The sequence below is a fragment of the Exophiala aquamarina genome (genome assembly GCF_000709125.1).
Source record: "Exophiala aquamarina CBS 119918 chromosome Unknown aczIA-supercont1.4, whole genome shotgun sequence".
Taxonomy (NCBI): domain Eukaryota; kingdom Fungi; phylum Ascomycota; class Eurotiomycetes; order Chaetothyriales; family Herpotrichiellaceae; genus Exophiala; species Exophiala aquamarina.
Genome location: NW_013550584.1, coordinates 1,558,410 through 1,572,473, shown reverse-complemented (window position 1 = coordinate 1,572,473; position 14,064 = coordinate 1,558,410). Strand labels below are relative to the sequence as shown.

The following is a 14,064-nucleotide window of genomic DNA, read 5'->3' as shown; positions in this document are numbered from 1 at the left end:
GTACAAGGTATACGGAACTTGAACTTCCACCGTGGTTGTTCAGGTAGAGTCATTCATTAGCAAAGACTCTCGACGAAAATAAACGCACGTGCCATTGCTCTAAATATCATCCTTGGGGTATATCTCATATTCTTTTCAATAAATCAATCCACAGAAGTCTTGGCTTTTCCAGAGCAGTGAAAACAAGGAAATGCAACGACCACCTGCAGCTGTTTTGCATTCAGGGTGGTGCAGGGTATCTTCCAAAAGACTAGGGCGCATACAAGATGTGACAAAAGGAGTGGAAGTATCATTCAACGTGTATGAAGCAATCATCGTGCACCCTCATTCCAAACAACCAAACCAACAGAGAATCGTTGCTTCACTTCCACCACGAGCACACGCACCCAACATAGAAACTGCTGAAACCTCCACGTTCTTTTCTTATACTTTTCGTTTTAGCATCAAAAGGGTATCTCGCAGGACATAAGAGCAGTCAGTAATCATGATTTCCATATCGGTATCAGGGTATCATTCGGTCGTTTCCAGCAAACATAGACCTCACCAAAAAAGTCTAGCGTAAGGAAAGGTTCAAATTGTTGGCAGATCCATTGCCGTTGTTATGGATCTGGTTATGGTGGTGTGGCCCAATTGGAGCCGGATAGGAAGAGAAAGAATGCGAGGTGGGTGGACGTCCGGAGTCGAAACTTGCCCTGGGTTCGTGTTTGGGTGTTCTATCCCCAGACAGACTGATACTGTTTGTGCCAAAAGGGAACTTTTCGAATCGTGATGGCCAGCCACCACTAGCTGAGGAGGGTGCAACCTCTTCTTCGGGAAGGTTGACACCACTGTCATTCCAGAAATTGCGGTAGCCACTCTCGCGACTCTCCATAGAGATAAGGGACGCTTTACTAGCATTTGACGAAGCGTGCTTGAAAAACGTTCCTGGAGAGTTGTTCTGGTTCTTGCGACTCATGAAGGACGAAAAGGACGACATGCTCCCCGGCTTGCGCAGTCTATCGAACAGAGACGCTCGTTCAGAGACGGGAGTATCTCCGTCCGTAAAGTTGGCCCGTGTTGGTGAATCCGAGTGTAGTGAAGGCGCATTCTGCAACAGCTTGGAGTCAAAAAATGGCAGCGAATCCTCGAACGAATCCGACTTCGGCCGCGGTATTGCTCCCTTGACAGTTGTGGCATCAAGTCCATGTGGAACGAGCTGTGAAATGAGATAATCAATGGCGTCCTTGAGTCCACCTGCGTTGTTCCGCGTGTAAGTAAGAACCAGTCGTCCTTCTGAAGGCCCCACAATGCGCTCCACTGAAGCTGTGGCAGATTTGGGCAAGCTACTCAGTTGAGGATTGGCGTGAACGTCCACCTCGTACTGGCTTCTCAGCTTCTGCCGCAAGTCATTGAAGAATTCGGGGGCGGTGAAAAAGGTCTCCAAGTCTGTTGATTTCTGGAAAGCAATCTCATGGCTTTCAGGCACCATTCCCAAGAAAGCGTCAACGGCCTGAGGAACTTGGTATTCTGGTCCGGAAATGCTGACAACGTCACTCGCTTGTTCAGTATTCGGAAAGTCGATCTTGCAGTTCCACTGCTTCTCTAGATCCTCGATTTCGGACAATCTAGCGATCAATTCACGATGGTACAGTCTATTAATGACGACGGTCTCGGAAACAAACTCGGCGTCCTAGCGGGCAGGAGATTATAAGCACACGAACGTACCGGCCAGGGATTGAGGGTTGCTTACGACTTTCTCCACCATATCCATAATCTCTTGCTTAACCAGGTCCAAGCTTTGTGCATTACGGGCAGGCGTTCGGCAAATGACATTATCAACCTTGATATCATCATCTTCCTTGCCCATACCACCTCGATCCATTGCATTGGAGAATTTCACAAAGACTGAGTATTTCTTCATGATACGTTGAATATGCTGGCCACCAATCCCAATGATACGTTTGTGGTATTGATCAGGGACGTGAAATGAAATTGAGGCTGGCATTTCCTGCTCGACCAGATCAAGGCCATTCTTTGTGGCTTCATATTGGCTGCCTACCACGTCAATGTAAAAGTTGTATTCGTTGAAACCATCGAAGATGATCTGGACATTGCCTGCTCGAGTATTAGCGTCTGCCCCAGACTAATATCCATGCAAGCCCTACTTTGACCCATGATCTTGTTGATCTTGCCGTTCTTCTTGCCGCTGACGAACTCTTTGTGTTCATTAGCAAGTTCAATTTTCACACGCATTTGGTATGGCGATTGTTTGACAAAGGGAATTTGATTGATGACCATCATTGCGGCTTTGACAGCATCGTCGGATCCATTGAGAGTAAAAGTGAATTTCTCGAAGCTTAAATCAGCACCGGAGTTGGTACAGATGTCGCTAAGCATAACTCGAATTTCATCAGGCGAAGGTCCTCGGAAGGAAGCACCTTGGGACGGGTCCGGAGTCATGATCCACCATGAAGCACTGAAGAATTGCCCTGCCTAAAGTTTCATGTATGTCAATATAGCTTCAATTGAGCCAAGGAGGGATATACGACGCACTAGAGCCATGATCTCCTTCACGGTCCGCTCAACATGAAGAACCTCGGTGCCTTGAACGCGAATAAGGCCTCGCTGGCTGCCAAGCTGAGGGAAGAGAACATGAGAACCATTTGTCTCCATGATTCTCTGAACCTTATCCAATCGATCGAAAAGGATGTTGTCGATTTTGCTTGCCGAGACCACAGCGTCTTTTGAGTATAGCTTTATGCCCATGACCAACTCTTTCAGCCTCTGCTTGGCTTGATTAATACGCTCTTGTGTTTCACCGGTGATGAAGATTTCGTCCGCCGCCCGGCGGGTCGCGTGTGGAGGCACATAACCAAACACCCCCGGAAAAGGAGGTGGGAAGTAGATGGCGGTCTTTGTCGCTGATTCGATCTGCTTGATGTTCTTTCCAGTACGACCAGAGACCAAGGTATGCATTGTCACCTCTAGCTTTATCACGTCGATCTTGTGCTTGAGCTAAACACCAATTAGTATTCATACCGTGGAGGGATTCGAGGTAGCGTACAATTTGATCGATCATCATCAAAGCCCGGGTTTTAGCATGTTCAACACTTTCCATATCTCCAAATATGTTGACACGGAAACGTTGGTCAAGACCACTATCTATGGCGCTGCCATAGGAAGCGCCACTGGACAGAGGTTCGGCGTTACGGGGCTTGAGAAGGAAGATGTCTGTACCCGTGTACTTCGCACACAGATCAATATGGCTGAGAACACTCGATCGAATGCCCGTTTCAGCACCGTCGAGTATCAAGTCTGGATCAATGTCCACAATAGCAGACCGCTTGTTCCTGTTAGTAGATGTCAAGTGACGCAGAAAAGGCCCTCACCATCATTATCGGCGTCTCATTCAGGACTTTGGCTCGCATCTTGTAAACCAGATCACCATCGCCGGAGATACAGACATTGGTTACCAGTCCTTGAGATTTTCTATGAAGCACAGGCCCTGCCTTGGGTTCTGAGGAGGTGACAGTTGCTTGAATGTGGCCAGCACTCTGATCACTAATGTACGAGCATAGGGACCGGAGTCGTTCCTCGTTCTGGACGTGGACGGCGAGCTTGTGAATAGCCGTTCCGTCTTCGGTCCCTGGCGGGAAGGTCCATCGTTGGAAGGCACCAGGACTCGAGTGTAGGACGTCTTCAGGATCGGGACCGGCAAGATTGGAGGCGAAGGGCACATTGAAAGAAAGGTTGACAGGTGTAGCATCGGCAGAGGATGGGGGTCCGACTCCGGGAGAGCCCTGAGGACGTCTCAATGGTTGCGGCGTGGACATATCTTGATTGAATCTCGACATTCCAAACGCTGCTGGAGTCATCCGTTCCCAGCCATGACGGGCCTGGCCGGTGAAGTTGCTGATCTTGTGCATCTTCGAGGCGGACGACTCCCCAGGTCATCGACGTGGGGGATGAAGACAAGGGAGCAGGATAGCTCTATGATTGTAGCATCGAGAGGGACGTGGGTCGAAGAGAAGAATTTCTCAACGAAGGTGAAGGGGGAATGGGTAAGGAGCAGTCGTGGTTTAAGGCGTGAGAATAGGATGGTTTGTCTGCAGAGAAAGAGTTGTCAGTTGGGTGCGCAGGCAAGTGGATCGACAGGTTGGTGTAGGAGCAGGACTCGCAGTGTGGGTTGGTTTGGCGGGCAGTGTTCGGTGGTGGTGGACTGGCGGATAGGTGGTGTACGTACCTCGTAAGTTGTGGCTAGTCCAGGTATTCAAACCACGGAAACTGGGCTGGCGTCCCTGGGATCCCCAGGGGTGCTAGGTAGTCTGTGCCTCTGCTTACTGTACTGAGTATGGACCAGGCACGGAGGAGGGAGTACTGACAGTGTGAGGATTGCAGCGGTTGCAGCGCCCAGGCAGAATATCCCTAGCTACGGAGTAATCCAACACCTATCTACATACGAGGCACAGGCTAAGAGGTCTGTACCTAAGTCCGGTCAAGGCCCGAGTAACTAGGGTAACTTCAAGCTGCAATGCAATGCGAGGATGCACCTGGAGTATGTAAGAGTTCCAGTGTTCCGTAATGGTGGTCAGTAGTGGTCACTGGTCAGTGGTCAAACTGATAGGCCGAGTGGCTTGGGGGACGGACACGCACACTGGCATCGGAACGTTGGCTTCTGGGGTGCCGCTTCAGCTAGTTGTCACTACTAACAAGTTTGGGCGACTTGCTAGGCCCGAAATGTCCAGGCGTCGGCTGTGCATGAGACCAGATGACGGCACCACCTGAGCAACCCTGGGATGCCCCCTATCCAGGCTGAGGGGCCTTCCAGCCAATGATTAAGCGTTGGTTCCCTAAGGTCTCCGCAGTGTGTTATCCTAATACCTGCTGAGACGTTGGCAAGGGCATGAGGGCAGCTCGATACGCAGCTCCCTTACAATAGGGTCTTGCCACAGCAGCGAACGGGACCAGAGTGTCACAGACATTACTGTTGCCTCTTTGCGCGAGGAAGTCGCGTGTCGCTGATACCTGATGGAATCCTTGTAGGGTACTGACACAGTTCACGAGACGAGATCTTTTGCTTACTGTAGATTTGGAGTTGTGTGGGACGGCTCACCACCTATAGAATAAACATCGACGGATACAAACTTAAATCTAACATAGATTGGATGCAACAACCACTCAACTAGAGACTGTCCAGAAAGCTAATCCTATATAGACAGGATGTAGCCCCATGGTGGTTAATTTAGATAGTACGGCTCTGGAAAATCTCTCCAGGGCATCTGCCTCATCACCGTTGTAATTGACCGCTGAGTTCTCGCAGTTTGCGAGATATCAGACCATCTCCAGCTTCAACCACGGGCGATGTACGTGACGCCGCCGCCCAAGGAACGGGAGAATTTCGAGATGATGTTGAAGGTAAAAAGCCAGGAATGGGAGACACTGGCCGATGAGTTCCGACTGGAAGGTCGTCTGGGTGGTGATCACCTGTTCCGTTTGAGTCTTGGTGCTCTGGTATGGTCCCTGGAGGGGTATGGAATTCATGATGGGGTTTCCTGCCAGAGTTAGATGGTTCCGCGTCCAACCTTTCTTCCGTTTTTGAGTTCTCTGCCACCCTGTCATTTGGTTGAGACGACATTTTTTCACCGATACTTGGACTCGGCGAACCACCCTCTAAAGATGGCTTGTAAGTGCTGAATTTGGGCTCCGGAAGTTGCACTTCGTTCCGCAATTTCTCCTTGTCATCGGGTACTCGGTGAGCAAAGACCACACGAATGTTCTCGTACAGGTAGAAACGGCCCTTCGAAGTACAACAAAATTTGAGATGAATTAGGTAGCGAAGAATGTCCTTGCCATTCGCTGCGTCATGTACTGTGCAGGCTGGTTGCTTGTCGGACAGAGTGGTCTCCAGTGTTGGACCAGAGGAAAAGCTGCGCTGCCGAACAAAGGTCTTGGTTCCTGGGAGCATGCCCTCTAGATCGTACGGCACGAGGAAGAGCTTCACCGCCGTCTTATTCGGGTTCTTGATGATTATTTGTAGCTGTCCTGCTTGAGGCACTCGATAAACGCCCCCATGTGGGACCTTCACTGTGGGCGTGGAAGGGGGTTTGTCCCTCACTTCACAAACCAACGCCCGACCGATGTGAGTGTTCTCAGGGCTGGTGAGCTCAGCTGCCAACGCCTCTGTATCGAGGGTGGCTTGGGTTCGGCGTGAGCGTCGGGGTTGCAGTTCGGCAGGTTTCAAGTTGTGCTCCAAGTCTATAGTCCCAACATACGGACTCGGATTGTCGTCATAGACAGATCTCGATTGATTGGCGGAAGGATAATTGTAGAACACCGCCGGAAACTGGATCGTGACATGGGCAGGACACTTTAGACTTGATGGGCAGTTACCTTTTCCCACCACTCCAATCTGAGCAACAAAATCAAGAGGTTTAGAAGGCGGGGTTGACATGCGTCCACGGAGAATAGATTCCTCGAACGATCCTACCATCGGCGCCCGTTGCCTCGGAGAAAGATCCGAGGCCAGAGAAGGTCGCCGTGATCTGGCCGAGAATGAGGTGAGAGGAGAGCTGGCGGGTTGGTATGTGAAAGAGCTCAAGGAACGGCGTGGTTTGTGGCGCTGGGAAGAACTGGAAGCATCATTTGGAGGCTGTGTTTGAGGAGATATGTGCGCTAGGTCAGGCAAAACGTCGTCTATCGGAGACATGCCGAACGTGTCAAAAGCGTTTGGTGGCATGGTCCGTCGTCGGACATTCTTGTTGACTTCAGAAGATCTCTCTCGCGGGGAAAAGTCTAGCGAGGGATTGTTCATGGCATGGACCAGAGGGCTGGTGGGAACCCTCATGACGAAAGTCGAAGACAAGCTGCTGCCTAAAGATGGCGCACGAGGCCGTCCGAGGGGGTCAGTGTGCAAAGACCGTGTGGCAGGCGGGCTGTAAGAATGGAGGTATGTCGGTGACCAGACATAGGCAGATGAAGAATTATAGTCTGAGTGATAGAAGTCTCTATCAGATGGGGAGATGCTCGATGGGCGGAGATCATTGGGGAGATTTGGGTCATGAAAATCTCCAGTATGCAATGCCGAAAGCGAGCGACGCAAGGCATCGGTGCCAGAGAGAGAGGTTGGAGGCGGCAACGGGCTCTTCTCTGGAGTGTGGGGAATAACCCTTTTAGAGGCAGAAGCAGAGCCACAGGCAGAGGCAGAGGCACTAGAGTTCTGTTCCGCATTTGTTTCCGCACATAGCGCTTCGAGACCAGGCTTAGGAACCCAAGTTGGCCTCTGGCCACGTTTGATGCATTGGATGAGTTCTTCCCGGTCGCTGGTCCTTATATCAAGGTCATGGTCTGGACGATAATGCTGTCCTTCCTTCGAGACATAGGCAGGCGCAGGCGCCTGCCTATGATCCCGGGTCATGTCTGGTAGATGTGAGAGTTTACGACGTTTGGTAGGATGAATGGGGAGGCTATCGAAGCCCAACGCAAAGGGCATGCTCCTGAGACCCGACCAGTGGCTACTTGGGAGGCTGGGCAAGCAGTGAAGAGAGGGAGTTGTAAGAAGGGAGACATGGCCGGGAAACGGGACAAAGCGGAGGAAAGGGTGGACAGCGACTACCGTTGCATGGTTGATTGGCGGCGGTGAGCTTCCGGGGTTGAGGAGGGAGAACAGCAGATGGCAGCAGCTTAGTTATAGTTGTATTGAGCAAGTTGTTCGACGGTGAACAAGGAATGCTGAGTTGTTCAAGTTGTGGCGGAGGTTGCGGTTGGGATACGGTTTGGGCAGAATGACTCAAAGGGCAGTTGCCAGTGGAAGAGGCGATGATGCAGTTGGTGGGTCCAACCTTCCCTTCCGTCCTCTCTTCAAAGTACAAGGTGTGGACACCACTCACGGGCCACTGCACCTCTCCGCAGAGATAATTGATACGAGGTCCATTCTTCCACCCACCAGTCCGGCAAACATACCATAGGCAGATTACATTGTGCTCCGTACTCAGCACCAGTTACTACCAGCCTGCCCGTTCTTCTTCGTCGACAAATCCCTTTCTCCAATGGCTCTCAAGAGACCTCGAGATGATTCGACGGCCGAAGGGATGTCCACGAAGAAACAAAAATCTACCGGCTTTTCTGTTGGACCTGCAAATCTTCCAGATGGCACCTACAGAAGAAAAAGTACAGCTTAACCTCTCCCTTCCACTCGGGTTGACCTACTGACTCTCTTCCTAGCACAAAAAATTAAAAAGGACCTCATAGCAAAAGCAAAGGTCAAGAAAGCCTATGCCAAAGTCAAAGCCCAAGAAAAGGAAAGGGAGGAGGAAGTACAACACCGCTTAGCCAATGCCGACTCTTCCAACGATGCAGTTGAACCTATCCCTGCCAGTCTCGAACTTCACCCAGATCGCCAGGCTATGGTTGATGCAAGTCAAACACGTGAATCTTATTCTTACTCCAGTCGAGATCCCTCTTTGGACAAACCATACTTTCGTGTCCGCCAGCCGAGACAGTCACGCTATCAGAAAGAACTAGAGCTTGGTGCACAAAGAAGGGCTCAGATAGAGTCACAAAAGAAGGCCAGTGAGGCACGGCACAAGGATCGCAGAGCCATGGCCAAAGCAAAGCGTCCTGGCAAGGATGGCAAAATGAAACTAGGTCGCCAAGGTACAGCCCTATTGAGCCGCATTAAGAGACTGGCCGATCAGGGTAACATATGATGGCTTGTTTCTGCTCCACGTCCAGCGACGCGCAGATTTGCCTATATCGGCCCAGATACATGAAGGTATCAGTGGCCGATACAGCTCTACTTGCCCATCCTCAAGTCCAAGAAAGAACCAACAATGAACTTGCTCATGATCAACCCCAAAGTCTCCATTATTCGTTGTTCTCGACCTTTCTGCTCTCCCTCCATAAAGACTACAGCCGCAATCACTCATTGTTCAAAAGCCATCAAACAACCGATCCAACAACCAGTGAGCTTTGTCTCGGCTCAATGGTCCTTGTTCTGCCGTGGACACAATTAACCCGGTATAAGGGCAATGCCTTCCCATCAGAACCTGCTCCTGCCAGTCACAATATACCACTTGATCACCGTCACTGCACGCTTTCCTTAGAACTTAGAACTTTCCAATTACTACTTCTTCTCATCCAATCGTCACACTATCAATTTCGTTCAACTTGTCTAAAATGGCCAGAGGTGCAAGAAATGGCAATGACCGCGGTGACCGGAATGGTCGCAACGATCAGAACCGCCGAAACCATCGAGACCTCATGAAATATGATAATAATCAAGATCCATTTAATAACCGACAGCATAACCAAAACAATAGAAGCAACCAAAACCAACCCTATCAGAAAAATGGCAATAAACACCGAAAGGGCCGTAACAATCGGAATCAGCAATCAAACGATGACTGGAACCGTAATGACCATCGCTCCAACAACGACAATGTGCCCAACAATCACCATGACCATCACAAGCACAAGAATAACCATAGCCGCAGTCGCCGCAGTCGCCACGGGAATGATAGGCAGAATGGTACTGTTTACACACATGACCTCAATCAACCACATGGCTCTGGGCAGTACGTGTGGGCTCAAGGCGAAGCCGTTGACGGCCGAATGACAGAGACACAATATATCTTTAACGAAGGCGCCGATCCGACAATTCTAACAGCACCAAACTCGCCCATCAAGATGGAGCCAAGGTCTCCCATCGATGCGATCATGTTAGATGCACCAACCGTGGCAGCAAAGACGTCATGGCGACAGAGAAATGATAACATGATCCTAAGACTTTATGAGACGAAGCCTCCCGGCGTGAATGGTGACCTCACCGTGATAAGACATGCGCTCGACAATATGGACAAGGATTTCAGCAACTTCCTTCGCGCTTCCATGAGGGAGGATGCGAATGGAGACGAACTAGGCGTCAATCTACAGGTCCTTCAGCTCCACTTGTCACTCTGGGTTCACTTCTTTGAAAGTGATTCCGCAGAAATCTATGCTCTCCGGAATGGCTTCAATCCAAACTGCCTTGGCCAAGATAGCATTCAGCAGGTACCGATGATTGTTGGTTGGTTCGCCTCGGACTCCATTCATTCTCAAGAAGCCTATCGTGGGTTTGTCTTGCTTTGGAGCAAGACGGGTGCCAAAAGAAGTCGTCAACTAGGGCTGGCAACTGTTTGCCAGCTGTTTATCAATTCTCTCAGTCGACCTGAGCTGCTGGATCCCAGATACCAAGAACCTAGTTCTCCACTATCCAGTCCAGCATCCGTGTTCTTTGAGAGACCATTCAAGACGGTAGGTTCGATTATCAATCCTGGCCCAAGGTGGTATATGTGATAGGACTTTGGAATTCTTTTGCAAGGTAGGTAAGATGTTGTTCACGTAATTGTATGTTTGATATGCTTGATTTGCTTCACTGAGATATGGCACCTCGCCCTGCCATGTCTTCTTTACTGGGTTTGACTTATTCGCAACGCCTAGAGGTGCGTTCCCCGTCGATTCAGGAAGTTCAAAAAAGTTCCGTGCGCTCTTTCTCTGTCTCTCTCTGTCTCTCTCCCTCCCCCGCCACTATCGTGGCATTTCTTCAGACCAATCGAGTTGTAACCATAGGGTGTCATTTTTGTTCGACAGATGTTGAGAAAGCATTGCAAAACGTAGTTTCGGCCTTCACACTGCGTGCGAGGCATCAAAGCCCTCCAAGCCCCTCATATGACTCTAGAGACGCCTTGTTTACGGACGGCGACCAGGAATAGTCGCGGGTAGCGCAACAAGACTTTGCCATCATGCGACATCGGATATAGCTGCTTCACACGCTTCAAGTACTCTCCCAGGAACTGGGCCCTTTGCTCAGGAGCAAGAGGGTCGATGAAAGGCCTCAAGCCGGTGCCCTTGACCCATTCAACAACCGCTTCATGATTTTCCAGTACATGCTGATAGTACGTATGCCAGATGTTGAGACTTGACGCCAGCGGAGACAGCTCGTCATAAAGCTCCTGCGGCGATTGGAACACGTCTCGCGCAGGCTGGTGACGCTTCAACGTCTCTGCCCAAGGCCCAGACGCAGCAACGGACCTCATGGCCTCATGTGACGGCTCATTGAAATTGTCCGGAACCTGGAACGCAAACACCCCTCCTGGAGCTTGCGTTTCGAACAAAGTCTTGATCACGCGTATTCGCTCGTCCGCCGAAAGCCATTGAAAGACCGCGTTGCTAAAGAACAGATCCACGGGTCTGTCCGGCTTGTAGGTGCCCAAGTCCGCCAACGTGAACTCCACAGTTGGTAAAGTAGCCTTCGCCTTCGCGATCATGTCAGGTGACGAGTCCATGCCGGCGACTGTGGACTTGGGGTACTGAGACACCAGCACCTCGGTCGAGTTCCCCGGTCCGCATCCGAGGTCGACGACTTGCTTGGGGGCGCTCAACGGAACGTGGCTCAGCAGATCTCGCGATGGACGCGTGCGCTCTACATTGAACTTTAGGTACTGTGCTGCACTCCAGTCTTTCTGTTGTGCATCTACCATCGCGGCTATGCTGGATCTGAATGTCCGAGTCGTTGTCAAGGTCCACTGGACTTGGTGCTGTTGCTTCGGCAGCAGTTGTTTTGTGGCAGCTGTAAATTGAAGTCCGAAGCGGTTGCGGCTCACGACATTCATCATGTGCATTCTTCAGGTAGATATTTATGGGCTTGTAACCACGTTGGACTGCGCCGTTTTTGATACCCCCTCAATGTTGGCTGTGGATCAGTTCTATTCGCGGCCCAACATTATCTCTGAGCATTTAATATGCAGAGGAGCTGAATAGTAAGTACAGACTTGCCGATAACGCGCCGATGCGTAAGATCCACCAAGGCTGAAGCGAATGCGACTTGGGTTGGTGTTAACTAGCATGATACCGCGACCCGAGTCCGTGGTGACACCGATGAGGGGTTAGATAAAGTTTTGCCTCATCCATGCAAGTTGAGAGATTTCAGCTGCGAGCAATGAAGCTTCTTTGATCCTACAGGGTCCACTCAAATCCCCGCCCTTTACTAAAGTCAAGGATCCAAAGAGACGAAGTTACTTGTACTCCCGCCGGAGTCTTTCCGAAAGACTCTCTAATGGCAGAGTCACAAGCGGGCAAACCCACACCATGTGATCCATAAGAATTCTACGGAGTAGTGATGATCCACGGGACACAATCGGTAGCTATCACTGCCGAATGGGAGAAACAAAAGTTGACATAATTTTTGCATTTGTTTGCGGGGCCAGCGGAGAACGCTGCACGGGCAATGCTGGAATGGTAGATTTGTACTACTATGCTTGACGGCTTCCACGTCTCATTGATGCGCACTGTATGAAGGGTATATCATGTCTCTCGCCTCTTCAGCCGGCAGAAGAGGTTTGTTTGTTTGACGAACCAATTATCCGTCAAGATCCATTCAGCCTTGGGGTCCGACAGCTCGAGTTGATATTTTCGAATGACTTGAGGGACCAGTTTCGACATCTCGAGGAGAGAGATGTTCTTGCCTAGGCAGGTTCTCGCTCCGGCACCGAACTACTTCGACGTTAGCTCTCCAAAACTTGGAAGGGAAACCTCCACGGAGGTGAAGTATCTTACAGCCAGAAAGTTCCTGTCCATCAGTTTAAGCGTTTCCTCGCTTGCTTCCAGCCATCTCTCTGGTCTGAAGGCCTCAGCGTCTGTGCCGTAGACCGACTTATCTCTGCTGGGAATCCACGGATTCATGCCGACAATTGTACCTGCCGGGAGGTGGATACCTGGGGCGATCTCCCATCCATCGGCTGGAACTACTCGCTCGAGCAGCTGACCTACCGCTGGGTGTAACCGCATGGCCTCCTTCATACACGCCTGGAGGTATGGCATACGATTTGCTTCCGCAAATGTCACGATCGGGGATAGCTCGGCGGCCTGCTCCATTTGGTCGATCTCGTCTCGGAGAAGATTGTAACAACGCGGATTCTTGCACAAGTAGTAAAACATCGACCTGAGTGAGATCGCTGTAGTGTCACTCCCCGCAAGACTAAGTATTCTTGTTAACATCATCTTCCAGGTCTGTAAGGAGAATCTCACATGTTGCTGGATGCATGACTTAACAAGTCATCACTGGACATGATTTCCTCACCATCTCGAGACCGCCGAAACCTTGCCAACATATCCCGCAACGAATCTAATGACTTGTCCCGGGTATTGTAGCGCTCGAGCTGCTTAGCTGCGAAACGAATAATATGTGAAGTTGAATTTAGCCACGCCAGGATAGGAACCCGGCCTACCAGAGACGCCACCAGACGGTTGCCCAGTAGGAATCTATGAAGATAGGGAGCCTCACCAACGACTGAGTTGTATGCCAATCGACCTTCAATAGCTTCAATGATACCTTGAACGTCCTTTTCTTGCTCCATGAACCCCATGCAATTGGAGAATGTCACAGATGTGATGACATCAAAGGAGTACCATTGAAGCCACTCTCCAAGGTCAAAGTCCTTGTCTTGCATACCGTCGAACTTTCTCTGCAGTATCTCAATGCAGTCATCAGTCATCGGCTCGAGTTCAACGAGGGTGCTCATCGAGTATGCGTTTGCTACAGGCCTCTTGAGGCCCTTGTGTCGCTTTTCGTCACGCACAGAGAATACTGTGGGAATGGCCTTCCCTTGTTTTGATCTCACGTCGAACATCGAATAGAAATCGCTCTGGATCACCTGTGTGTTAGCAAGGAGAACCATAATATCTCCTGTGTCTGGTCGAACAGACCTTGAGGAATCGGCTGGTGATCCCATAAACTTGAGGGATCAAGTCTGAATTGGCGAAAGACACCTGATTTGGTCCAACGCGGACCAGGGGTCCATACTTGTCATGGTATTCCAGATGTCTCCTAAATTGCTGACCTGAAGCGGCAGTAATTATTCGATCGAGAGAAGATATACTAGCCAAGAAAGGTCCTGGCACCTGTTTAAGCCCTCGACGATATCTGGTCATCACTGCTAGCACTATCCCGAACAGGACAATGACGCAGATGACCACTGCCAGTCGCATGGTGAGAGATTGACTCCCTGTGAATTTCGGCGTCGATATCGTGACCAGACCCATGATCAGTTG

General features: G+C 50.5%; 5 protein-coding genes across 5 annotated transcripts; 1 reads left to right on the top strand and 4 right to left on the bottom strand.

The window, feature by feature from the left end:
- Nucleotides 1-553: 553 nt before the first annotated feature.
- Nucleotides 554-3,905, bottom strand: A1O9_05679 (uncharacterized protein; the record flags this gene model as incomplete). Its single annotated transcript, XM_013404895.1, has 6 exons — nucleotides 554-1,669; nucleotides 1,730-2,094; nucleotides 2,145-2,472; nucleotides 2,533-2,994; nucleotides 3,044-3,322; nucleotides 3,369-3,905. The coding sequence occupies 6 exons, from the start codon at nucleotides 3,903-3,905 to the stop codon at nucleotides 554-556; spliced, it is 3,087 nt and encodes a 1,028-aa protein (XP_013260349.1).
- Nucleotides 3,906-5,266: 1,361 nt separating this feature from the next.
- A1O9_05678 (uncharacterized protein) lies at nucleotides 5,267-7,468 on the bottom strand (the record flags this gene model as incomplete). Its single annotated transcript, XM_013404894.1, has 1 exon — nucleotides 5,267-7,468. The coding sequence occupies one exon, from the start codon at nucleotides 7,466-7,468 to the stop codon at nucleotides 5,267-5,269; it is 2,202 nt and encodes a 733-aa protein (XP_013260348.1).
- Nucleotides 7,469-8,024: 556 nt separating this feature from the next.
- On the top strand, nucleotides 8,025-8,684 carry A1O9_05677 (uncharacterized protein; the record flags this gene model as incomplete). The annotated part of the gene is made up of 2 exons (XM_013404893.1): nucleotides 8,025-8,145; nucleotides 8,200-8,684. 2 exons carry the CDS (start codon nucleotides 8,025-8,027, stop codon nucleotides 8,682-8,684), a joined length of 606 nt encoding a protein of 201 aa, XP_013260347.1.
- A 1,995-nt stretch (nucleotides 8,685-10,679) lies between these two features.
- On the bottom strand, nucleotides 10,680-11,627 carry A1O9_05676 (trans-aconitate 2-methyltransferase; the record flags this gene model as incomplete). Its single annotated transcript, XM_013404892.1, has 1 exon — nucleotides 10,680-11,627. The coding sequence occupies one exon, from the start codon at nucleotides 11,625-11,627 to the stop codon at nucleotides 10,680-10,682; it is 948 nt and encodes a 315-aa protein (XP_013260346.1).
- Nucleotides 11,628-12,318: 691 nt separating this feature from the next.
- A1O9_05675 (uncharacterized protein) lies at nucleotides 12,319-14,001 on the bottom strand (the record flags this gene model as incomplete). Its single annotated transcript, XM_013404891.1, has 4 exons — nucleotides 12,319-12,507; nucleotides 12,571-12,991; nucleotides 13,042-13,658; nucleotides 13,720-14,001. The coding sequence occupies 4 exons, from the start codon at nucleotides 13,999-14,001 to the stop codon at nucleotides 12,319-12,321; spliced, it is 1,509 nt and encodes a 502-aa protein (XP_013260345.1).
- Nucleotides 14,002-14,064: the final 63 nt, after the last annotated feature.